This window comes from Euprymna scolopes, chromosome 19 (assembly GCF_053919585.1).
Source record: "Euprymna scolopes isolate OS-2025 chromosome 19, ASM5391958v1, whole genome shotgun sequence".
Taxonomy (NCBI): domain Eukaryota; kingdom Metazoa; phylum Mollusca; class Cephalopoda; order Sepiida; family Sepiolidae; genus Euprymna; species Euprymna scolopes.
In genome coordinates, this window is record NC_136500.1 from 117454531 (window position 1) to 117481335 (window position 26805).

The following is a 26805-nucleotide window of genomic DNA, read 5'->3' on the forward strand; positions in this document are numbered from 1 at the left end:
AAAGATACACATATGAATTATATACGTTCTAAAAGATTCACATATGAATTATATAGGTTCTAAAAGATACATATATTAATTATATACGTTCTAAAAGATTCACATATAAATTATATACGTTTTCTAAAAGATACACACATAAATTATATACGTTCTAAAAGATACATATATAAATTATATACGTTTTTTAAAAGATACACATATGAATTATATACGTTCTAAAAGATACACATATAAATTATATACGTTCTAAAAGATACACATATAAATTATATACGTTCTAAAAGATACACATATCAATTATATACGTTCTTAAAGATACATATATAAATTATATACGTTTTCTAAAAAATACACATATAAATTATATACATTTTCTAAAAGATACATATATAAATTATATACGTTCTAAAAGATCCACATAAATTATATACGTTCTAAAAGATGCACATATAAATTACATACGTCCTAAAGATACACATATAAATTATACACGTTTTATAAAAGATACATATATAAATTATATACGTTCTAAAAGATACACATATAAATTATATACGTTTTCTAAAAGGTACACATATAAATAATATACGTTTCCTAATAGATATACATATATAAATTATATACGTTCTAAAAGATACACATATAAATTATATACGTTCTAAAAGATACCTATATAAATTTTATACGTTCTAAAAGATACACATATAAATAATATTCGTTTTCTAAAAGATACACATGTAAATTATATATGTTCTAAAAAATACACATATAAATTATATATGTTGTAAAACATACACATATACATTATATACGTTTTTTAAAAGGTACACATATAAATAATATACGTTTTCTAAAAGATACACATATAAGTTATATACGTTCTAAAAGATACACATAAAAATTATATACGTTCTAAAGGTACACATATAAATTATATACGTTCTAAAAGATGCATATATACATTGTATACGTTTTCTAAAAGGTACACATATAAATAATATACGTTTTCTAAAAGATATACATATAAATTATATACGTTCTAAAAGATACACATATAAATTATATATGTGCGAAAAGATACATATATAAATTATAAACGTTCTAAAAGATACACATATAAATAATATACGTTTTCTTAAAAGATACACATGTTAATTATATATTTTCTAAAAGATACACATATAAATTATATACGTTTTCGAAAAGATACACATATAAATTATATACGTTCTAAAAGATACACATATAAATTATATACGTTCTAAAAGATACACATATAAATTATATACGTTCTAAAAGATACACATATAAATTATTTACGTTTTTTAAAAGATACACATACAAATTATATACGTTTTTTAAAATATACACATATAAATTATATACGTTCTAAAAGATACACATATAAATCATATACGTTCTAAAAGATACATATATAAATTATATACGTTTTTTAAAAGATACACATATAGATTATATACGTTTTTTAAAAGATACACATATAAATTATATACGTTATAAAAGATACACATATAAATTATATACGTTCTAAAAGATACACATATAAATTATATACGTTTTTTAAAAGATACACATATAAATTATATACGTTATAAAAGATACACATATAAATTATATACGTTCTAAAAGATACACATATAAATTATATACGTTTTCTAAAAGATAGACATAGAAATTATATACGTTCTAAAATATACACATATCGATTATATACGTTATCTTAAAGATACACATATAAATTATATACGTTCTAAAAGATACATATAATTATATACGTTTTCTAAAAGATACACATATGAATTATATACGTTCTAAAATATACACATATTAATTATATACGTTCTAAAAGATACACATATAAAGTATATACGTTCTAAAAGATACACATATAAACGATATACGTTCTAAAAGATACACATATAAATTATATACGTTCTAAAAGATACACATATAAATTATATACGTTCTAAAAGATACACATATAAATTATTTACGTTTTTTAAAAGATACACATACAAATTATATACGTTTTTTAAAATATACACATATAAATTATATACGTTCTAAAAGATACACATATAAATCATATACGTTCTAAAAGATACATATATAAATTATATACGTTTTTTAAAAGATACACATATAGATTATATACGTTTTTTAAAAGATAGACATATAAATTATATACGTTCTAAAAGATACACATATAAATTATATACGTTCTAAAAGATACACATATAAATTATATACGTTTTTTAAAAGATACACATATAAATTATATACGTTATAAAAGATACACATATAAATTATATACGTTCTAAAAGATACACATATAAATTATATACGTTTTCTAAAAGATAGACATAGAAATTATATACGTTCTAAAATATACACATATCGATTATATACGTTATCTTAAAGATACACATATAAAGTATATACGTTCTAAAAGATACATATAATTATATACGTTTTCTAAAAGATACACATATGAATTATATACGTTCTAAAATATACACATATTAATTATATACGTTCTAAAAGATACACATATAAAGTATATACGTTCTAAAAGATACACATATAAACGATATACGTTCTAAAAGATACACATATAAATTATATACGTTCTAAAAGATACACGTATAAACGACATACGTTCTAAAAGATACACATATAAATTATATACGTTCTAAAAGATACATATATTAACTGTGTTGAAAACATGACAAAAGAGTCTTTTATTCAATTAAAAATCTTAACTTTACAAGCGAAAATGTAAAACTGTTAAAGCTTGGATTATAAAAAGTGTGGATTTCCTATTCAAAACATACTCCCCCACCAAATTTGTCATTGATAGGGGAAAATGTCCCTTAAATGTCCAGGCTCCCTACGAGCTAGCCGTGGCCGCTTCAGCAGTCCATAATTCGGTATCGAAATACTCAAACTAGGAAGTTCTTCAGATCGAACCTGTCCGTCTGCTTTAAAATACCTCGTTCCGAAAAGTTTCTCTCTCAAATGAGCCGTTTCGCGTCAGTTAACACGTTTTTTTTTCTATGCTAGTCGTTTATTTGTCAGGGATTCTGGTGTTGGCTCATCCGAAGTGTTTAACAGAACCCCAACGAAGACAATATCATTAGACAACATGTCAGGTGCAATTTCAGTGCCATGATCTTCCGGAGGGGCTTCGGTGTCAAGGGGAGGTGGTCTGTCCTCAGAGGCTGTCTATGGTCCTGGTACGTCCCCAGAAGCTGCTAGGTCTCTAAGAGACACAATAGACTCTCTAACATCTGCATGTCCTATGAGAGCGTACTGGAGTTTCGCCTCTATGAGCTCTACCTCGTCCACCAAAGGATCGTGCTTGGTGTAACGTGCATTTCGTCTCAGAAACACAGTACCGGATCGAAAGAAGTAAGATGGAAGCGAGGCTCCCACCGAACGCTGTCATTGAAAAATTAATTATGTGGGATAGCATTCATGACGGTACACAATAGAGATCAAATGGCAGGAAAGAGATTTTCCTAATCATCAATCGAACATCCGTTATTTGATGCAGCCAATTGAACGGTCCTCCAAATACTGCTGTTATATCTTTCGCATTGGTCGTTACTCTTAGGGTTGTAGGGAGTTGTCTGGCTTATAGCTACTCTCCATTCCTGTAGAAATTGTCGAAGCTGCTTTGACATGAAAGAAGTCCCTCAGAAACAAACAAATATGCAGAAACTTGCTTTCTGCGTCAAACTTGTCGCATGATGTTTGACTATAAAAAATTTTCGCACCTGTCAATTTCACTTTATAAACGTAAAATTAAGAAAGTTTTCACTTCCTATCTCCTCGTGGCCGAGCTGGTTAGCTGTCAGAGTTTTCTCCTTTCTTTTCCACCTTCGCATCAAGGCTTCGGGTTCGTCCTACCTGCCTACAAAAACTTTTTTACACTTCCAAACACCCGGTCAACGTTTATTTTAAACAGGGTTGTTTTGATCTACCCCTCAACACACACACCTCCAAACATCTGGGCAACGCCGAGAACCCCCGCTAGTCTAACATATAAAAGTGAAAATGTGTGTGTGTGTGTGTGTGTGTGTGTGCGTTTGTGTGTTTGTATGTTCGCCAAAAACTTTCGAAAGACCCAATCAAACTTGACTTTGGTACCATTTTTATCCTTAGACTTTCGGATGAAAAATATCGAAAATTTGACCCAAACAGTAACCTTTAAGTTGGTCATCTGGCTGGTTTTCTGCATGGGTGGGGGGTCTAAAAATTTAGTGACATTTTAACGCTTTTTTCTATATAATTTAATGGTTCTCTAATAATTTTGATACATATTTGATAAAACGCTTAGTCATGTCTCAGATGTGACGTCAGCTCCCTTTAATGGCGACTTTTAATACATACATTAACCGCCTTCGACGAGTAACTAAGAGTTAAATATTAATTTAACCGCTTTCGAAGGGGAACCCAGGGTTAAATCTAAATTTTCGAGTCGAAAAATTGGTGCCAACGTAATTTGGCATAAAGCAAAGTTTTTAAAAATGCAAAAATACAACTTATGTAATTGACATTTATCTCCTTTATGACTGGGTTTGCAAATAGATTTGAACCCAATTTGATTGCTCATACAAGTACCGCCATTTTTACAGGGATTGATAAAACACGGATTCACTGGAAAAGTACAAATATACACACATATATGTATGCGTTTCATTGGTGTAAACAATGCAGAAAGTATATGTGTAATTAGATTTACAAACCGCTCAAATGTACTTGAGATGTTAGGCTGTGTAAGATGGTTACTTTGGTCAAAATCGACTTTTCCTTCTTTCATAGGATTATTTCGATTATCGATTATTGATACTTATCAAATACATTCCGATACAACACCTATCTAAGAACTCTGTCAGAAATATAAAGTACCTTCGTGCGAAATTTCATAAAAATCGGTCCAGCCGTTTTCAAGTCCATAAGTAACGCTCTCTCACACACAAAGTTCCTTATACGAGTGGCGTGCAATAAGTAATGCCCCTGAACCACTTCCAGTTGTCTGATCTAGCTAAAATTTTTCATGCGCAATGATTTATATCTCTACGCGTTATGTGGCAAATTACAGCTCTGAACTGATTGTGGTTTCTGTTTTACAGGTGTTTGAACTGAGTCAGGTGTGAAATGGAGCCTGTTGAATGTCGAGCAGTGATCTAGTTTTTGTATTTGAAAGGACGCACACCACAGGAGACTTTTGATGAAATGAAAGAAACTTATGGTGATAATGCCCCATCATATGACTTTGTAAAATGCTGGCATCGTGAATTCAAACATGGCAGGAATTCTGTGGAAACAGCTCCCAGACTTGGTCGCCCTCCTTCTGCCATTGATGAGGCATCTGTCCGTCAAGTTGAGGCTGCCATTTTGGAAGATCGGTGCAAATAGCCGAAGATGTCAAGATTAGTACAGGGTCTGTGGAAACTATCATTCATGACCATTTGCATATGCATAAGGTGTCTGCCAGATGGATTCCCAGGTTGATCACACTATTGCAGAAGCGAGAACGCGTTGAGTGCTCAAGGATGAATTTGGAGATGTGCCAAGAAGATGAGTCAAAGTTTTTCAAAAGACTGATTACACAGGATGAAACCTGGGTCCATCACTATGATCCAAAGACCAAAGCCCAGTCAATGCAGTGGAAGTACTTGGACTCACCACCTCCAAAGAAGGCAAGGGTGCAGCCCTCCACTGGCAAGGTCATGCTCACAGTCTTCTAGGACCAGGACGGAGTAGTGATGACAGATTTCCTGGCAAAGGGTACCACAATTACAGGAGCCTATTATGCTTCTCTTTTGAGGAAATTAAGGGAAGCTATCAAAATCAAGAGGCGGGGCAAGATCAGCAAAGGTACCCTCCTCCTGCAGGATAACGCTATGGTCCACAACTCTCATATCACCAGATCATAAGCACGGGCGTGTGGTTATGAAATCCTACCCCATCCTCCCTACTCTCCTGACCTTGCACCCTTGACTTTCACCTCTTCCCAGCCATGAAGTTGTTTTTGAAAGGAAAGTATTTGCCAGATGATTTCTGAAGTCATGTCGTGGTTGGAGGACCAATCTGGGTGTTCTACAAAAACGGTCTCCAGAGCTGCATCAAACGATGGGAGAAATGCATAACTCTGGATGGTTTCTATGTAGAGAAAGACTAATATCTGTGCCAAGTTTCGTTGCTCTACTACTATGGGAAGTGGGTCAGGGACATTATTTATTGCACACCCCTAGAATAAGAGTTTTTAACATTCATATAATTTCTTTTACTCTATATTTTTTACCCAAGTGTATGCTCCCGTAACAAGAATGATTAACCAAAGATACAAAACTAAATGAGTCTATGATGTGATGTTACATTTTCAAACCTAAGGAAATAATATTTAAGATAAAAGACTACAATAGTAATGATACATAAGTGTTTTTAATTAGTTGGTAAATGAATGCCGTTCTTTATATGATTAGTTCTTTAAATTTTAAATAATCCACATGATGTCAATTCCTTCCTTGAAGAATTCAGGCACGATGCAAGCTTCTTAAACTTGAAGAAGCACTTCTTATCAGGAGGTTCTGATGGTTTGGACACACCCTTCATCAGACACCAATTTGTCTGATTTACAAGGTAATACAACCAACACCTATGTGTGTTGCGGAAAAATAACGGTTATTAACTGAAAACGGAACTCGCAATGATCAAAACGTATTTGGAAAGTATTGCCGTCGAGATTTCAGTATATGACGATAGAATCACAAATGGCTAAACTATGCTGAGGAGTAAACAACGGATAGACCTGGATGAACTGTCTTGATTTATGATGCGGCAGATATAGTAGGAGCCGGCTCAAATCACACCGGAGGAATGTCGCCACAAGTACCAATAAGTAATTAGTTGAAATACGAAATAGAGAACTTTTACTTTCTTCTATATATGTGTATAAACAGCGTGGCTATAGTCTTTCATGTGTCTGAGCGGATTTCGCCATTGTGTTGAATATATTTGATTGTTGTTATATTATTTGATAGTTTGTCACTTTTGTTTATCATTTATTCTTCTGACTAACCTTCGATATCGGGATTCCTAGTATCTCGGATGGTGGTTGATTATAATGGAACAATAATTATTGCGGGATAGTCATGAATTCATTAACGGTTCTGTACTCGAATAATATAGATAGCTACATGTTTTGTATTTTAAAAATTCTCTCGGTGGTGAAAGCTATATATATATATATATATATATATATATATATATATATATATATATATATATATATATATAAGTAGGTTGTAGTTTGCTTGAAGCATTGTTGAAGAAAATTATAAGATAAAATTAAAAGCCAAGAACAATGCGAGATTTTTTTTTATATAGAGTAAAATTAAATGCAAACAAAAGAAATAAATTTCTTTTTTTTTTTTTTTGTTTTTTCTTTTTCACACAAATTTTAACTCTAAACAACAGTAATTTTTTTTCTGTTGTATTCAATGGTGTTGTAAATCTCACTATATTTCAGACTTATTAGTCCATTTTCAAGAGAAGACAGCGGAAGAGTGTTCAAAATTGGAAAAGTAGCCGCAGAGTTTGCCACGTGATACCGCGAAATATAGAACAAAAAATGACGTTAGGAGAACGTTAAAATAAATCAGTTGATGTTTGAAATACTTGTTGCGTTTGTGAATCAAGGGAGATGACTATTCAAGCAAGGTTTTTTTTTTTTTTAATTATTGTTTTTCTTATGTTTTAAACTTATATTATAAAAGCGGAGCTCAATTCCAGTCTATTGTTTAGTGTGGGAGTATTTTTTGAAATAATTAAAGATTCGAGGATACGAAGTTGACCTACGTTTCTTGAAGAAGCAAGAATGTTGATGTGAAAATCTGGTTCTGAATTAATGCAAGTGCGAATATGTTTATAGAACGACGAAGCAGTAGTGTTTAAGTGCTCTTTAATGCGGTGATGAAGCAATCTGGTAGTGCTTCCGATGTAAGATGCACTGCATTTAGCGCATTGTAGGTCGTAAACAACGTGGTTCTTAAAGCATAAACCTGTGTGTGATATTGGGCAATTAGAGAGTGAACAAGGGGAGGGTGTATGCGATGGATGTTTTCGGTTGAGCTGTTGTCTTAAAGTAGATCCAGTGTGGATGAGTTGAATGTTGAGCCCCTCGCTGCGGATGGCTTTTCGGATTGAAGATGAGATTTTGTCACTGAGGAAGGGTAGTTTTAGAAAACAATTGTTAGAGAAGGGTCGGGTGTTGCGTTTTTTCTTTTTAAGTGAGGATAGGATCGTATTAGGGTAGCCGTTTAGTGAGAGGGTCTGTAGGAAATTGTTAGTGTGTGTATGTTTGTCGGAGATGTTAGTGCATTTGTCTTGTATGCGTGAGATTTCGGCATGTGCGTAGTTTAGTTTGTCCTTGAGAGGTAGCGCAGATTTGAAATGTACGAAGAGGCGTTTGCTGGCGGGTTTTCTGTAGAATTCAGTGCATATGGCACCATTTTTTTTTATTTGTATTTTAAAATCAAGTAGAGAAAGAGATTCCGAAGAGTCTGGGTGTTCTATAGTAAATTTTAAGTTTGGGTCGGCGTTATTGAATTTGTGGAAAATGTTAATAGCTTCTTCGCAGGAGTATGTGATAATTAAAATGTCATCGATATATCTAATAAAAAGGAGATAAGAATAGCAGGTACTAAGGGTGTGTCTTTCGAGTTTGTCCATATAAGCAATGGCAAGAATACCGGATAGACTGGAGCCCATGGGTAGTCCAGATACTTGTTTGAACGTGTTTTGTAGGAAAGTAAAGTAAGTGTTGTCTACTATAATACGGAGGAGTTGTAAGAGATCTCCTGGAGTAATTCCGAAGCATTGTGGGTTTTTAGATGCTATAATGTCTGCCATGAGATTGATGGCTGGATGTGCAGGAATGGAGGTGTATAAAGAAACGACGTCTAGGCTAAATGGGTATCTGTATAGTTTGAGTAGATGGTGTGGTAGATCGTTGAGTCTGTTAATTACTTGGTTGGAACTACTAACATGGGCTGGGAAGGTAGAGAGTAGAGGTTTAAGTAGGCGGGATATTAACCAAGAGATTTTATAAAGGGGACCGTTAACGCTTGAAACAATGGGTCTGATCTGTGTGTGTGTGCTATTTTTGTGGGTTTTAATAAGGTGATAAAAGGTAGGTAATTTGCTGTATTTAGTAATAAAATTTAGTCTGTGTTGTTTTGGGAGATTTCTTTTAAAACAAATTTGAGACCATGTCTTGTTAATGTTGTTCTCAATACGAGCAGCAGTGATATTATGTGCTGGGGTGTAAAGGTCGGTATTGGAAAGATGCTCTATAGCAAGGTTGTTATAAGATTCCTGTGATATAACGCAAAATTCTCTGCCCTTATCAGAGGGTAAGTAAACTAAATCTTTGTCTTTAAGGGATTTAAGGGTGAGGTATTGGTTCCTGGTAAGATTGGGGGTAATATGGTGTTGTTCGCGTTCAAGTATTCTGAGTATTTTATGTTTTAACCTTGAAAGTTTTAGATCTAGTGGAATATTATTAGGAGGTGGGTATAAAGGGTGATCAAGGTGAAAAACAGGAAAAGAGGTGTTGTGATTACCTGAGAGGTTGAGGGGGTTGTCCTTGTTATCATGCAGGGCAAAAGCGTGCAGCCATTTAAGGTGGTAAGCAGTTCTGCAGAACTGCGTTTCTATGTTGAGTTTAGCTTTATCTGTCAGTTTCATTGTGGTGATAAACTTAGGGCCAAGTGAAAGGAGATCCGTTTCAGTTGTGGAAAGAGAGTTAGTGAGGTCAGTTACGAGAAGATGATCTTTAAGGGACTTGTCGGTGGAAGAATCCTGTGAATTATGTATGTGTCTGTTGTAGACCGGTTTATTAGTTTTCTGTTTAAGCCAAGTAAATTTGCGTATGAGACGTTTCTGTTCATTGTTGAAGCTGGAATGGTATGCGCGGTCGATCAGAGATTGGATGTTGTTTAGCGAATGACCGTTAGGGGTAGATGAAGTGAGGGAATTCCGGAGGTTCTTGACTGAATTAATATGTCCATGTAGAGTCCGGTGGTGTTGCTTAATGATTATTTTGAAGCAATAGTTATATATAAATTGTCGTGAAGTGTGTAGAAAACGGAAACATGTTGGCAGATTTATGTTCCTGATTGTGTTAGGAATAATTTTGTTTTTACGGCATTTTTTCAAAAAGTAGATTTGACAGTTGACTCTAGCGCGTTTTTCCGTAGTTTTGAAGATGCTCTTCATGAGTGCAAACTCTGTCTGGCTGAGACTGAGGGATATAGTTCTGCAGAACTGCTTACCACCTTAAATGGCTGCACGCTTTTGCCCCGCATGATAACAAGGACAACCCCCTCAACCTCTCAGGTAATCACAACACCTCTTTTCCTGTTTTTCACCTTGATCACCCTTTATACCCACCTCCTAATAATATTCCACTAGATCTAAAACTTTCAAGGTTAAAACATAAAATACTCAGAATACTTGAACGCGAACAACACCATATTACCCCCAATCTTACCAGGAACCAATACCTCACCCTTAAATCCCTTAAAGACAAAGATTTAGTTTACTTACCCTCTGATAAGGGCAGAGAATTTTGCGTTATATCACAGGAATCTTATAACAACCTTGCTATAGAGCATCTTTCCAATACCGACCTTTACACCCCAGCACATAATATCACTGCTGCTCGTATTGAGAACAACATTAACAAGACATGGTCTCAAATTTGTTTTAAAAGAAATCTCCCAAAACAACACAGACTAAATTTTATTACTAAATACAGCAAATTACCTACCTTTTATCACCTTATTAAAACCCACAAAAATAGCACACACACACAGATCAGACCCATTGTTTCAAGCGTTAACGGTCCCCTTTATAAAATCTCTTGGTTAATATCCCGCCTACTTAAACCTCTACTCTCTACCTTCCCAGCCCATGTTAGTAGTTCCAACCAAGTAATTAACAGACTCAACGATCTACCACACCATCTACTCAAACTATACAGATACCCATTTAGCCTAGATGTCGTTTCTTTATACACCTCCATTCCTGCACATCCAGCCATCAATCTCATGGCAGACATTATAGCATCTAAAACCCCACAATGCTTCGGAATTACTCCAGGAGATCTCTTACAACTCCTCCGTATTATAGTAGACAACACTTACTTTACTTTCCTACAAAACACGTTCAAACAAGTATCTGGACTACCCATGGGCTCCAGTCTATCCGGTATTCTTGCCATTGCTTATATGGACAAACTCGAAAGACACACCCTTAGTACCTGCTATTCTTATCTCCTTTTTACTAGATATATCGATGACATTTTAATTATCACATACTCCTGCGAAGAAGCTATTAACATTTTCCACAAATTCAATAACGCCGACCCGAACTTAAAATTTACTATAGAACACCCAGACTCTTCGGAATCTCTTTCTCTACTTGATTTTAAAATACAAATAAAAAAAAATGGTGCCATATGCACTGAATTCTACAGAAAACCCGCCAGCAAACGCCTCTTCGTACATTTCAAATCTGCGCTACCTCTCAAGGACAAACTAAACTACGCACATGCCGAAATCTCACGCATACAAGACAAATGCACTAACATCTCCGACAAACATACACACACTAACAATTTCCTACAGACCCTCTCACTAAACGGCTACCCTAATACGATCCTATCCTCACTTAAAAAGAAAAAACGCAACACCCGACCCTTCTCTAACAATTGTTTTCTAAAACTAACCTTCCTCAGTGACAAAATCTCATCTTCAATCCGAAAAGCCATCCGCAGCGAGGGGCTCAACATTCAACTCATCCACACTGGATCTACTTTAAGACAACAGCTCAACCGAAAACATCCATCGCATACACCCTCCCCTTGTTCACTCTCTAATTGCCCAATATCACACACAGGTTTATGCTTTAAGAACCACGTTGTTTACGACCTACAATGCGCTAAATGCAGTGCATCTTACATCGGAAGCACTACCAGATTGCTTCATCACCGCATTAAAGAGCACTTAAACACTACTGCTTCGTCGTTCTATAAACATATTCGCACTTGCATTAATTCAGAACCAGATTTTCACATCAACATTCTTGCTTCTTCAAGAAACGTAGGTCAACTTCGTATCCTCGAATCTTTAATTATTTCAAAAAATACTCCCACACTAAACAATAGACTGGAATTGAGCTCCGCTTTTATAATATAAGTTTAAAACATAAGAAAAACAATAATTAAAAAAAAAAAAAAAAAAAAACCTTGCTTGAATAGTCATCTCCCTTGATTCACAAACGCAACAAGTATTTCAAACATCAACTGATTTATTTTAACGTTCTCCTAACGTCATTTTTTGTTCTATATTTCGCGGTATCACGTGGCAAACTCTGCGGCTACTTTTCCAATTTTGAACACTCTTCCGCTGTCTTCTCTTGAAAATGGACTAATAAGTCTGAAATATAGTGAGATTTACAACACCATTGAATACAACAGAAAAAAAATTACTGTTGTTTAGAGTTAAAATTTGTGTGAAAAAGAAAAAACAAAAAAAAAAAAAAAAAAAAGAAATTTATTTCTTTTGTTTGCATTTAATTTTACTCTATATAAAAAAAAATCTCGCATTGTTCTTGGCTTTTAATTTTATCTTATATATATATATATATATATATATATATATATATATATATATATATATATATATATATATATATATATATATTAGTGATGGGATGATTCCCAAATTTTTCTGATTCCGTTCTAAATTCCCAATTTCGATAAGGTACTGATTCTGATTTGTCTGTAATGACGGTGAATGCAATGATTTTGTAACATTTGGATCCCATCTACCTAAACGCCTAATTTTGTGTTTATGCATTTTTGTTACCATGCTATTTGTAATTAGTGTTTTCAGGTAAAATTCAACTTTCACACTATTTTTTTCATTCAATCGTAAGGTAGAAAAATATTAAAAAAAAAAGACCCTCCCCGTCCCCAATGTAAAAATAATTACCCACGCTTGTACTTTGTATTTCTCAAAACTTTTAATTATAAATTTTAAAGTGAAGCTGCGGGGAAAATAGACACGGACATATACACGACCTACTTGTGAAGCGCCCACGTCTTTGCCTGTCATGGACGTTGCACAGGAAAAAGAAAAAGCAAGATGGCGTCTGTGATATTTAACAGAAACGGTCTCATGTAATCTCCTGAGGTTCACGTGGGTGAATGTAATACAAAGCAGGTCGCTTGAAGTTGTGGGGGGAGATCTTTGGCTGTTCAGACGCTAAACAGGTGACGTTACAAGACAAATGGTTATTCAGTGCATTGGGACAAGTGAAGGAGGTTCCAGTTGTACAAGCTGTTTTCGGTATGACGTCGGGATTTGATCCTAAGCTGATTCCACTGTTGGATGTCAGCAGTGTTGAGCAGTCAGTACAGAAATGGGTGGAAAAGGCAGAATTAATATGCCAACTCAGTGGTGTGAAGCGTCTGGAATGCATGGTCCCAATGTGCCTTGCTAGGGGCACATATGCTGTATACCAGCAGCTAACGGATGAAAAGAAGGCAGATTGCACCTGTATCAAAAACGCCCTCTACACAGCGTTTGCATTAGATCTGTTTGCTGCATGGAAGGAGTTTATGGCACGCAAGTTACATTCTGAGGAGACGGTTGATGTTTATCTGGCAGAACTGTTCGGAGGAATGTCAGAGAAAGGCCTAGTGTGTGCCTTTATTGCAGGATTGCCTGCTGGTGTGGAATATCTGCTCCGAGCCTCGTCCCAAGTAGAAAAGATGGACATCTTGGAAGTATTAACGCGGGCGTGGGTGATACTAAAAAGGAGTCCAGAGACTGTAGACCGCGCGGCAGCCGTGCAGCCGTGCAGCCATTACAGGGTGGATCTCAGGACCTGGGTACAGTTACAAGCTACTACAAGTGTGGTGGGCCCAACCATTTGGCCTGTGATTGTCTCTCATCGGGCTGACTGACTCAAAGGCTTAACGGGCTTCAGTGCTATAAGTGTCAAAACCAGGGTCACCTGGCCCGTGCCAGTCCAGGAAACAGGCAAGGGGAGGAAGCTACAGCACTTCTCCCTAGATCGCCACTGAACAAGGCACTGTCTGCAGTGACTGTGCGCATTAACAGACGTGAATGCCTCGCCCTTGTAGACACTGGATGCACCCAGACCCTGATTTGCAAGGCGTGTTGCGACACTTGGTACAAAGAGAGAATTCCAGTGCTAACCAAGGGTGGCAGATCGCTGGCCCCTTGTGTGGTGAGCGTCATCAGCACAAGCATCGGCGACGGGCCTGCAGTAGTTGTGCAAGCCCTGGCGGTGGACGGGGAGCTGCTTGGATATGGCCTACTTCTAGGGATGGATTTGATTACACAGCTGGGTGGAATCACTGTGGACTGCACTGGCAAGATAGAGTTCTCCCGACATGAGAAACGTGTTTGCGCTGCAATTACCCTGGACGAGCCTGACTTTCATGCGGAGTACGAAAGGGAAACCAACGCGTGGACGGCATCTTGGAAGTGGGCTGGCGATCACCCATCAATATCCTTACGGAACCAACTATCAGAGTACCCCCTCCAATGAGGCTCAGGGGGGCAGTATGAAGAAGAACTGCAGACTTGGATCAACAATGGCTGGCTACTTCAATATCCCGAGGATGAGCTCGGCCTCCCCCTGAGGACTGGTTCCCCTTATGGCTGTCTTACAAGATAGCAAACAGAAGGTTCGACCCGTCATGGGCTACTGTGAACTTAGTGAACATGTCGACCAATACACAGCAGGGGCAGATATTTGTGTGCTCAAATTAAGGGAGTGGTGGCAGCAAGGGTCGGACGTGGCAATTCTGGACCTGCGCAGGCCCTACCTGCAGATACGCATTGAAAAAGAGCTGTGGCCATTTCATACTGTAGAAATTAAAGGAACTCGCTATTGTCTGACCAGGCTAGGGTTCGGTCTCAATGTGGCACCAGGCATTATGATGGCAATTATGCATGCGATCGATCCAGCAACAGTATGAGGTTGTGTGCCAGGCAACATTGTCTTACATTGACGATATCTTTGTAAATGAGAGTCTCATGTCTGGCCAGTCAAAGAGCACTTTGAGAACTTGGGATTGACATACAAGGAACCGGAACGTCTGCGAGACGGAGCAAAAGTACTTGGCCTGCACGTGAGCAGTAGCAAGGAGGAGCTCTACTAGAGGAGAGGTGGTGACATTCCGGAAGTCCCATCCAGCGCATAACTCGTCGGAGTGTTTTTTCTGTTTGCAGAAAGCTGGTGTGCCACTTCCCTATGTGTGGTTGGCTCAGGGTGGCAGTGGCAGTCATAAAACGTCATGCCACATCTGTATCATTGGGATGGGATGATAAAGTGCATGATACCACGCTCCTAATCATGCTAACAGAAACTATGGCCAGGGTGACTCGTGACGACCCTGTGCGAGGGAACTGATGTGTTAATGGGAACAAGTTCACGGTCTGGGTGGATGCTAGTTCACTAGCCCTTGGACTTTCCCTTGCGGTTGATGATGGTATTATTGAAGACGCCTAGAGAATAATTCTAGGCACATAAACCTGGTCGAATTTGATGCCACATTGAAAGGAGTTACCCTGACACTTCAGTGGCAAGCCAGGCTACTACATATTATCACGGACTCTGCATGCACTCATCGGTGGTGGATAACCGATGCATTAACTAGAAGAGCACAGCTAACCATAGGGGCAGCGAGTGAGATTTTGATACGAAGATTGCTCACCACCCTGGCCGATACAATCAAAGAGAACAACCTGGCCGTAGTCGTAACATTGATCAGGTCTGCAAGCAACAGAGCAGATGCACTGACACGAGTACCACAACGGTGGCTGCTGGTTGATATCTGGGAAGGTTCTGAGATGCTGCAACACCCATTTAGTACCGCTCAGGCTCAACGCTGTTTAACTTCGGTGATCCAGCAGAAACTGGTGTGTCAACGTGATTATGCCGTATAATGTGCAATATAGATGCAGATCGTATCAGTGAGAGTCATCGACAATGTGTACACCCAGGGGTTAAGCGGACACTATATTTTGCCAAGATGGTTGACCCAGAAGTAAGAAGGGCAGATGTCAAGAGAGCAGTGGAAAGGTGCGAGGCAATCACTTCCTCACCCTCATGGATTGTGGACCTATGCGCTTCGCGGTCTGGAGACCACTCCAAAAAAATTTGGTGTTCAATTCACGGTAAATTATGTTCATTGTACGCTGGTCCCCCCACCCCCGCATCAAAAGGTGGCCATAAAGTGTGTACTCATTTTACATTAAATTATTATAGAAAAGCGACCCCTACTTTTTTTTTTTAAATTAACAGTGTTTAATATTTTTGAAACTACTCGTTTGCCGGAATTTTAAAAGTATTTTCGTTTTCAGCACCCCCAAAAACCTTTTTTGAAATCACCATTTCTTCATATGCGTTAAGCTACTTGTTTGCTGGAATTTTAAACGTGATTTTCGTTTTCAGCACCTCTGGAAACATATATAAATCGTAATCTGAAAGGATTTGTTGAAGGTGGAAAGAATCCTCATATTTACCTTTTTTTATTTGTTAAATAAAGTGGTTAAGTGAATTTATAATTTAATGACATTCTCACGTGTGTAATAATAGCATGATGTAATTTTATCCATTTATAGTTTGTGTATAGTAACAAATAGACAAACATATAAATCGAATTGGAAACTCAAAAACCAAATGAAACGAAATATTATCCCATGCGTCCCTAGAAATACTACTGCAATATTTTTATTAATAAAATAAAAGCTTGATTTAAATGAATTGTTAACCGCATGTGTAATAATAGCGTTATTTAATTTTAGTCATTTATAGTTTGTGAAGCAGTTTTTATGTAAACAAATCTGAAAACTTAAAAATTGAATCGGCAACGCGAAAACAAAATGAGAAGAAATGCTTTTCTAAAGCGTCCATGATAACCGTTTAGTAAAAACGAATTACTGTCTCGTTATCTTTATTACTATTATAAAATATAATTATTTAATGACATCCTCACATGTGTAATAATAGCGTGATGTAATTTTATCCATTTATAGTTTGTGTATAGTAACAAACATGCAAATGGAATCGGAAACTCCAAAACGAAATGAAACGAAATAATTGTTAACCACATTTTAACATGTAAAATAATAGTGTGATTAAATTTTAGCCATTTATTGTTTCTGAAGCAGTTATAATGTAAACAAATCTGAAAACTTAAAAATCGAGTCGGAAACACGAAAACAAATTGAGACGCAATGTTTTTCTAAAGCATTCCTGATAACCGTTTAGTAAAAACGAATTACTGTTTCGTTATCTTTATTACCAAAATAAAATATAATTAATAATGATTTGTCACTGTATGTTTATTAATATAATAAAATATAAATAAAAGTTATTTGTCACTGTAAATGAAATAAATGTAATGGAAATATAAAACTCCAATTTCCGTTTGGTGGAATAACGCAACAAAGAATCATTAAACCAAGTTATTTGTCTTCTAGTGATAAGGATGGAAATAAATAAAAATGTAGTGCAAAGCAAATTTTTTTAGAGATAAAGTTTGTAATCGGGACATTTAATATGTAATGATTCCACTCAGGGAAGCCATGTTGGTGTTAATCTCTGTAGCGTTCTTTTTGTGAATGATGATGATGTTTCGCTCATTCCGGAATGGCCGAATATGTAGACAACAACCAATGAGATTGTGAGGAATCATAGGTGGGAGAAATCATTACCTGAGTTGTGGTAAAGTGTTAAGAGAATGTGATGTGTAAGAAATTACTAGTCAGTTAATGATGGTTTAGACGGAGGAAAATAGGAAAGGAAAAATATACGCGGTGTAAAATGGGGGCGTAAGAGGACATATGGAAGAGGGGGAGAAATTTGAGCTACTTCCCCTGTACGATGGTAAAGATGGCGCTTCTAGAAATAAATGTAATATTTTAATATTACGAAATGTATATGTAGTGGCGTTCTGTAGTAAAATAAGGTAATGGCTAATAGCGTAAACATAATAAACTTTTATGTGCCACCTGTTGTTGTAAATGTATAGTATATTGGTCTAGAGGGGAAAACTGCGCATGTTTTATTATATACAAGATGTAAACAATGAACATAAAAATATAACTTACTAGTTTCACAATTATCTCCTGTAAAGTCTTTCGTACAGTTGCATAAATATTTGCCAGTCGATGATATTGGAATACATGTGCCATTATTTTTACACGGTTTATTTTCACATGGAGGCCCTGAAATAATAAAAATATGTAAACATTAGAAATGTTAAAAGCCAATCAACTACAAATTTTATATTTTAAAAGTATCAGAGTATATACATGTCATGATGCAAATATCATTAACTTGTATTAAATGGCATTTAAAAAAAAAACTTTCTTTGTGTGTTTTTCATGAGAACTACATTGATTTATCATAAGCTTTATATGTACAACTGAAATTAATAAGATTAATAGGTAATTACATTTATAAAAATCATATAAATTATGTTATAGATAGAAATATTATGAATAACAAGTTTAAGGGTTAATGATCCTATGTGATAAAAATTACTGAACTAACGTATATATATATATATATATATATATATATATATATATATATGTCATTCACATACAGTACTGTTTCGCTGTTTCATAGCTCATCAGTGTGGCTAGACAAACAACTACCTCAAGCCAGAATCGAAACCCGATCGCCCAAAGTCGGAGCTTCTAACAGTTGTGCTATACGACTGCTGCTATGCGGGCAGTAAATTAACAATGTTTTGACATTGTTCAAAGTACCTAAGCCCAATTTATTTACACAAAGAGCATCGCTTCATACGCTAATGGTAATTTGCATATCATTTCCCAAATGCTCAACCTAAGATAGGGAGAATTATATATATATATATATATATATATATATATATATATATATATATACATTAAGGAACTCGTTTCTTATCATTGAGCACTTTCAGTTGAGATATATATATATATATATATATATATATATATATATATATATATATATATAAGCTTTACCCTGCCACAAGTTGCTGTGGCTCAATTTAGTGTAATGGAAAAATCACCATATTAAGAACGCCTCTAACCTCCCCATATTAAAAATGGGTTTTGGAATGAATACCACAATTCTCCCCACGTTAAGAACTGCTTTCGGAATGAACACCCTCAACCTATCCATATTAAAAATTTTTGAGGTGGACCTAATGTGAAATGTTACCTTTTGTTTTTTGTTTTTTAATAAATTGTTAGTTGAAAGCACAGAATAATTACCAAACACCATCCTCTCCCCATGGTAAAAATGGCTAAAGAAAATAACAGTTTTCTTGGAAGAAACTTATCTGTATTTCACCTAACAATTTCTTTAATGAAGAAAAAGCATTCATATTTTCTCATATAAAACAACTTCCGGTAAAAAAAAGTGTACTTTCAATTTTGTTAAAAGTTTTCTGGAAAAAAAGAAAGCTTTAATCTAACAATTTACGGTAAAAAACAATAAAAAAACAATAGTTTTTATATAATTTCACGCTATCTTATTTTTAATAATAAATTGTTAATTGAAAGCGCAGAATAGTTACAAAACACCCTCCCCTCTCCAATGAAAAAAATAAAAAATAAGAAATAAAAAAGGTATTATTTCAGCATGATACCAAAAATACATAAAAGACTGCACTTTCATCTAACAATTTATAGTTTTAATAATAAAAATGAAATTTTGGGTACTTATATATTTTTTGTTACTGTGCTGAAATAATAATGTTATTATTTTGAAAGCGATTCTTAACATAGGAAGGATGTTTTTTAACTAATCTGTGCTTACACCGTACAGGTAAAAATAAAAAAAGATTTTTATTGGTCAATGTTTTTCATTCTAAATAAGATAAAACACATGTAATAATTTCAAAACTTTGTCTTGCAGTTTATTTTTCTTTAATTTGTTAATCACATGATCATATTTTCAATAAGTATGTTATTATATTTTACCTATTTAAAGTTTGTAAAACATGTAAACAGACTTTTGCTTGATACAGGTGACGACTTTTAAGAATCCCTTTTAGTGATTACCTGGTTTGAGGATATATATACAACTAAACAGCAAATCTGCCCCCAAAAATCAGGTATTATATTACTTTGAGACCCGTCCAACGTTCGTGTATAACAAAATAATGTATTGTAGATTTCGGTGTGCTTAAAACGAATCCGCAGACCGTTTCCGTCGCAGAAAAAGTAGTTTTCATGATATGAAGGAATTACTTTTTCGAAAAGTAGGTGATCACTTTGCGATGTAAATTTAACTTAGAATGAGAACCCACTTTGTGGCCACTTGAGAGCGGCATTTTTGTGTTTATTGGCTGAAAAGTATTGTGTTTGATTTTTTTTTTTTGCATGGTAATAACCCCTGAACTCTGGGACTATTTGCCATTTCGCATACCTAGTCTTTGTTTACGATACGCACGAGCGTAAACGAATGCTGGTAAATATGAACTCGCGTACCAAACTTCCTTGTCAAAAAATCTTTAAGCCAATAAACATAAAAGAAAATCCCCCCTCTCTCAGGTGGCCCGAAATTGGGTGCTCATATTAATTTAAAATTATATGGAAAAGTGATTACCCAGTTTTCGAAAAAGTAATATCCTCATATCAGGGAAAGTATTTCTTTTGCGACGACCACGGTTTGCAGATTCGTTTTTAGCACACCGAAATCTACAAAAAGTATTTTGTTATATATGAACGTGAGACGGACCTTCGGGGGAAAAAGGGCAAATTTGCCGTTTAGTTTTACAAATAGCCTCGAAGCCTATTATCACAAAAAGGGATATGTTGGATGGACACCGGTATATAGAGCTTAATGTGAACCACGTTCTTTAACAAATAAAAAAAGAAAAAATGAAAGATTAAGTTTTAAAGTTGATTAAATGTATTTTATTTTATAATTGAAAATTTTATTTTATCATTTAAAACATCGAACAATACAAATAATTAATTGGTTAAGAAATAAGAATAAAGAAATAATGAACAGATAAAGTTTCAAAATGATTAAATGTATTTTATTTTATAATTTAAAATTTTTATTTTATAATTTAAAATTTAAAAAATTGAACAATACAAATAATACATTGGTTTACAAATAAAAAAAGGAAATAATTAAAGATGAAGTTTAAAACTTCATCTTTCTAGTTTTTATTTGTTAAACAACGTGATTAATTTAGATTAAATTTTAATCCCAGAATTACATTTGCAATAATCACATGAATATAAACAAACGTTTGTTTACATTAAGCTCTATATACTGGTGTCGACCCAACGCGTCCCTTTTTGTGATAATAGGCTTCGGGGCTATTTGTACAACTAAACGGCAAATCTGCCAGGAAAAAGTTTGCATTAAAAACAGTAAATGAATTCGATAGAAAAAAAATTGGATGCTATTTTTTCTTTTTTTTCGAAAAAAATTAAACAATTAAAACGTAATGTTTGATGGTCCAAAAAGCCTTATGATAAATAAATGAGCAAGTGAATGGTTTTAGTGTATTTATCGATTAAACAGAACTCGTGGTGCAATATTTGGACCGTTGATTTCTACCGGAAATAACATGGCGAGGATAGTTCCGCATTTACGAAAAATAATTTTTATTTTATTTAATATTAATTTCTGTGTTACTATTTTAATGATTTAAAAAAAAAAAGGGTGTTATAGTTAGAATTGTTATTTTTCGTCATTTCAAAATGGTAAACCGGAAGCATTTCCTCTAATTGGCTCGGCTGAAATCAGAAATTTTCCCCGACCAATAAAAGTTTTTTTTAAATAAGGTAATATTTACTTTTTAATATTTCAAAACACAGTTAGATTATAAACACTCACTGTAAATTTCTAGTGTATCAATTTTTAACAAACCAGATATTCCATTTATATATATATATATATATATATATATATATATATATATATATATATATATATACATCCAACAGGCGTCCAACCACTGTGCTGGACGTCGCTGGTTGTCGTAGAGTATCCACTTCTCATCACACGTCACAATTCGCTCAAGAAATTTAAGAAATAGGTCGTTTTGGTTGCGCAGAAAGAGCATAGAAGACACTTTAAAATAACGATTTTTTATTATCGTTATATCTATGCGATACCCATATATGCAACTTTTTTGACGTCCCTATTTGCTTTAAATGGCGAACTACTGTTGTATGGTCGACCTCAAGTTCAACAGCAACTTATCGTGTGGTTTTACGAGGGTCGGCTTCAATTAAGGTTTTCAAGTGTTCCTTATTAACCGCAGTCGGCCTGCCGTGACCGTCTTTATCTTCGAGGCTCTCGTCACCCTTGTAAAATTTCTTGAACCACCGTTGTGCCACACGTTCGTTAGTGGTATCTGGGCCAAACGCATGATTGATATCACGAGCTATCTTGGCAGCTTTTTGGCCTAGTTTGAAATGGAACAAGAAAATCGTGCAGATTTGAATTTTGTCCATGCTGTCAAAAATATTTTAAATAGTGCCATATATGTGGGTATTTGTAAGATTTTTCTACAATTTTCAATAATTCTTTCGATATATATTAATTTTGACGGTGCTACTAAAAAGATGGAGGCCAGATATTTTTCTTTCACCTTATGCACTTGTGTACATTCGCCTTATGTACTCGTGTGCGTTAGAAGGATTGAGTTTATTCGGCGAGTCAACATTACAACATTTTTTTTTTACATAAAATGAGGGTAGAGATTTACATGCCGCTTGCCTCATCACAACTGCCAACACATGTACTTACACCATTAGCTCAGTAATTATTGGAACTTAAAGATGAGTAGTTGGTATTTGAGAAAGAGCTATGTAAAACCATTGAGGAAGTCAAGATGAAAGGGCAGGAGAAAATCCCAAGCTGCTAAAGTGCAATCTAAGATAAGAGGTGACTTTTAAAAAAGGACAGATTCCACCTTCACTTAATACCAAAGTTTGATGGTTCTACCGTTAAACCGTCTGAAGTCGAATGGGTTGAGAAGGTTGATCGTATCTGTAAACTGTTCAAAATTAAAGAACCAACAACATTCATCCCGTTCAGGCTAACCAGAGGGGTCTATGCGGTATGCCAACAACTTTGGAATGAATCAGACTGGGACGGAAATAAGTAGAGCTTGCATACAGCGTTCGGTACGCGTTCTTTTGTTGCATGGCAACAGTTCACTATCTGGCGATTTCACTCCAAAGAAACAGTTGACGTGTACTTAAGTTGATTTACGGAAGTTATCTGTAACGTTTGATGGAATTAAAAACAAAATATGAAGCTGTGCCTTTTTAGTAGGCTAGCGTGAGAATGTCAGTAGACTGTTGCGAGTATCGTCACGAATTGATGAATTAACAACGAATTGGCCTGAACTCGAAACATCCTTAAGGAACCGGAACCAATTGCAGCAGCAGCCAGAACTCGTCGTACAGCATCTGAACATTATGGAGACCATGCGGATTCTCTTTCCGTTAGAGATAAGCGCGAGAGCCTGCTATGCTATAAATGTGGGGGGAGGGGGTAATCATATCAGAAAATAATATACATGAGAATTGAACTATACCCAGAAGAAAGTTTGCAGTAAAGGATAATTATTTATATATAACCAACATCAGTATCATTGAAGAATATTTGATGGGATATGCTTTCAGATTTTACCATTAGTGTTGGTGCCATATCTCAGCAAATACACCAATCTCTACCCATAAACAAAGGTTTAAAAAAAAAAGTCTCTAAATACGTTCAACACTGTCTACTAAAATCCAAACACTATGCCATCGGCACAACATTGCATTTCTGTGCCCCCCCCCCCAGTTTTATCAAAGGAATGTTCACCGACTAATTGTTGAACTTGCCCCACTCAGCAAAGATACCTTCGACACGAATCTAACACGATATTTAAAGATTTTAATAAGTATATTAATATACATACCGCATCCAGTAAATGCTTTCCATTTAACAGGGATCATTTTACTTTCACATTCGTTCGACAATTTTTCAAATGCATTGCACATCTCCTTTCTGCTGTCGTTTCCCATACAGACGTCGATTTTACAAGACTTTACCAAGTTTGATATACCTGTGTCACCAATCATATTTGTGCAAATTTTAAATCGCTCATCGTACATCAAGGAACATTTTTCATTAGCGCTGCAGTTTCTTGTGATAGGCGTTACCGTACACCTTAAAATAAAGTGAAATATAATTTACTTTTCTTATACAAATAGCATAAAATAATTTCTGCAAACTCAAGATTATCTTTACGAATAAGCACACGTCTAATAGAAGCTTTGAAGTAACAATGTTAGATTATCAGTAAACTTTAACGATGGACAAAGAAATTCATGTAGGAAGATTTTTTTTAAAGATTACTTTATTAATTTTATATATCAATGTCATAATAAAAATAAAATTATATAATATATAATTTACATATTTAATGATTTACTTTTAAGAGCTATTTAGCTATTCGAATATAAATTATTTTCAAAGTCCAAAGACAGTATTATATTGAATATTTAGAATTGAGCTTTAACAATTAAAATAGAGCTATAATATAGCATGACATATATGTGTGTGTGTGTGTAGTTTTTATATAGTTTTAAAGGTTGAAAAACTTCAAAAATTATATATATATATATATATATATATATATATATATATATATATATATATATAACTCTGGGTGGTTCCTATGTAGAGAAAGACTAATAAGTATGCCAAGTTTCGTTGCTCTACTGCTATGGGAAGTGGGTCAGGGGCATTACTTATTGCACGCCCCTCGTGTATATATATATATATATATATATATATATATATATATATATATATATATATATATATATATATATATATATAAAGGAGATAAGAACAATAGTCTAAAGAGCAGAGTGTATTTTAATGTAATAGTAAAATTACTAGTTTAATTAAAATACAGGGAAAGAAAAAGTGCTCGTTGTAATTTAGATATATAATAAGCTCGATAGGTAAATATCCTAGAGCTAATTTAATATTTAGTAATGTGATTGATAATTTAAAAATCAAATTATAATTAAATTAAAAATCCGTTTCATAAGAAGGAACAACAACAAAATCAATTATTTGTACGATCGTTTCGGAAAACAGTGTTTTTATTGTGGTAGACATCAAGTTACGGACAATAATTATTACATACAGTTTTTTATAAACCACATAAACCAGGAGATAAATTCTTTGCACTATGTACAAAAGAGACTCTAAAAATTTTGAAATATGAAGATATAAAAAGTGCAACCACCCTATTAAATTAATACATAAACTAATATTCACATGCAGTCATAAACGTTGGTTTAAATTTAATAAATATAAACCACCTTAAATCATTAAAAATTACTTATTAGTAAAAATAGATTACAATTTTTAAAAAATTATTCTGTAATAAATTAAGTTAAACTAATTATCCCCCTTACATCCTTTAATTAAAGAAAATATGACTAATTATTCCCCTTGCATTATGTAATTATACAAATAACATTAACCTACAAGTTCTTTCGAATTATAAACCGTGGCGTCTTTAAATCAAAAGTATGCTAACGGAAATAAATTATTGCACGGCCGTCCTTTTTGAAAATTTATCATTTCATAAGCTAAAAAGCTATAGCAAGCATCTATATGAGTACTTTAACCATAGTTCCTGATTTCAAAAGGCGAAAAATTAAAAGGTAAATATTTGTACCTATATTTTTATATATATATCTGTATATCTATATATATGTATATATGTGTCTATTTTTCATATATATGCATGTATATATTTGTGCATGTATGTATGTATAATACTTAAACCAAATTTATATTTTACTCTATGTTATTTCTATCCCTAACCCATATTAATTTTCTTATCAAGTTTAAATCCATACCTTTATTTTGATTTTTTCCAGATACATCTGCCTTACTTTTAATGCTAGGTTTATTTATGGTGTCTTTTAAATTTAATAAAAACCCTTCACAATATTTGCTGATGAGGAAACCCTGTTTGTTAAAAAACGATATGTAATAATTATTGTCCGTAACATGATGTCTACCACAATAAAACCACTGTTTTCCGAAACTATCGTACAAATAATTGATTTTGTTGTTCCTTCTGATTAAACGGATTTTTAATTTAATTATAATTTGATTTTTAAATTATCAATCACATTACTATATATATATATATATATATATATATATATATATATATATATATATATATATATATATATATATATATATATATAAGGAACTTTGTATATATTCGGGAAACATAAAATACAATTAATTAAACTTTTTTGATTACTATGGATATTCTGGATTTTAATTTCATTCAGCGTGTCAACAGCATAATTCCTGATTTTTCCTATGGGAACATTATCTTCGATCATCTTTTCGTATTGATAATACTGGAACTATCCATATCATGTGTTTCTTTTAATCCTTGACTTTTGTATCTTGTGATATCTTACATTTTCCACCTTATTTTATATACCCTTTTGCATGAAAAAAAGTTTGTTTTTTGCATTTATAACTAGTTTTCATGTAATTCTGTTCCAATTAATACCAGTACCAGTAAATTCCTAGCTTCGATATAATATTCATTTGCTGATATATTTGCTTTGCGGAGAAGAACGCATT

General features: G+C 34.1%; 2 protein-coding genes across 3 annotated transcripts in view; one reads left to right on the plus strand and one right to left on the minus strand.

Annotated features, from left to right (window-relative positions):
* LOC145239898 (alpha-tectorin-like) overlaps positions 1–26805 on the plus strand; it is a 425326-nt gene that overhangs the window by 298074 nt on the left and 100447 nt on the right. The window lies entirely within an intron of this gene.
* The window catches only part of LOC145239897 (zonadhesin-like), a 113660-nt gene that overhangs the window by 36018 nt on the left and 50837 nt on the right, over positions 1–26805 (minus strand). The window contains exons 5-6 of the mRNA XM_080103516.1: positions 24086–24336; positions 18255–18371 (exon numbers count right to left, since the gene is read on the minus strand). Of these exons, the coding sequence (XP_079959642.1) occupies positions 18255–18371; positions 24086–24336 (368 nt within the window). The remainder of the gene's footprint in view (positions 1–18254; positions 18372–24085; positions 24337–26805) is intronic.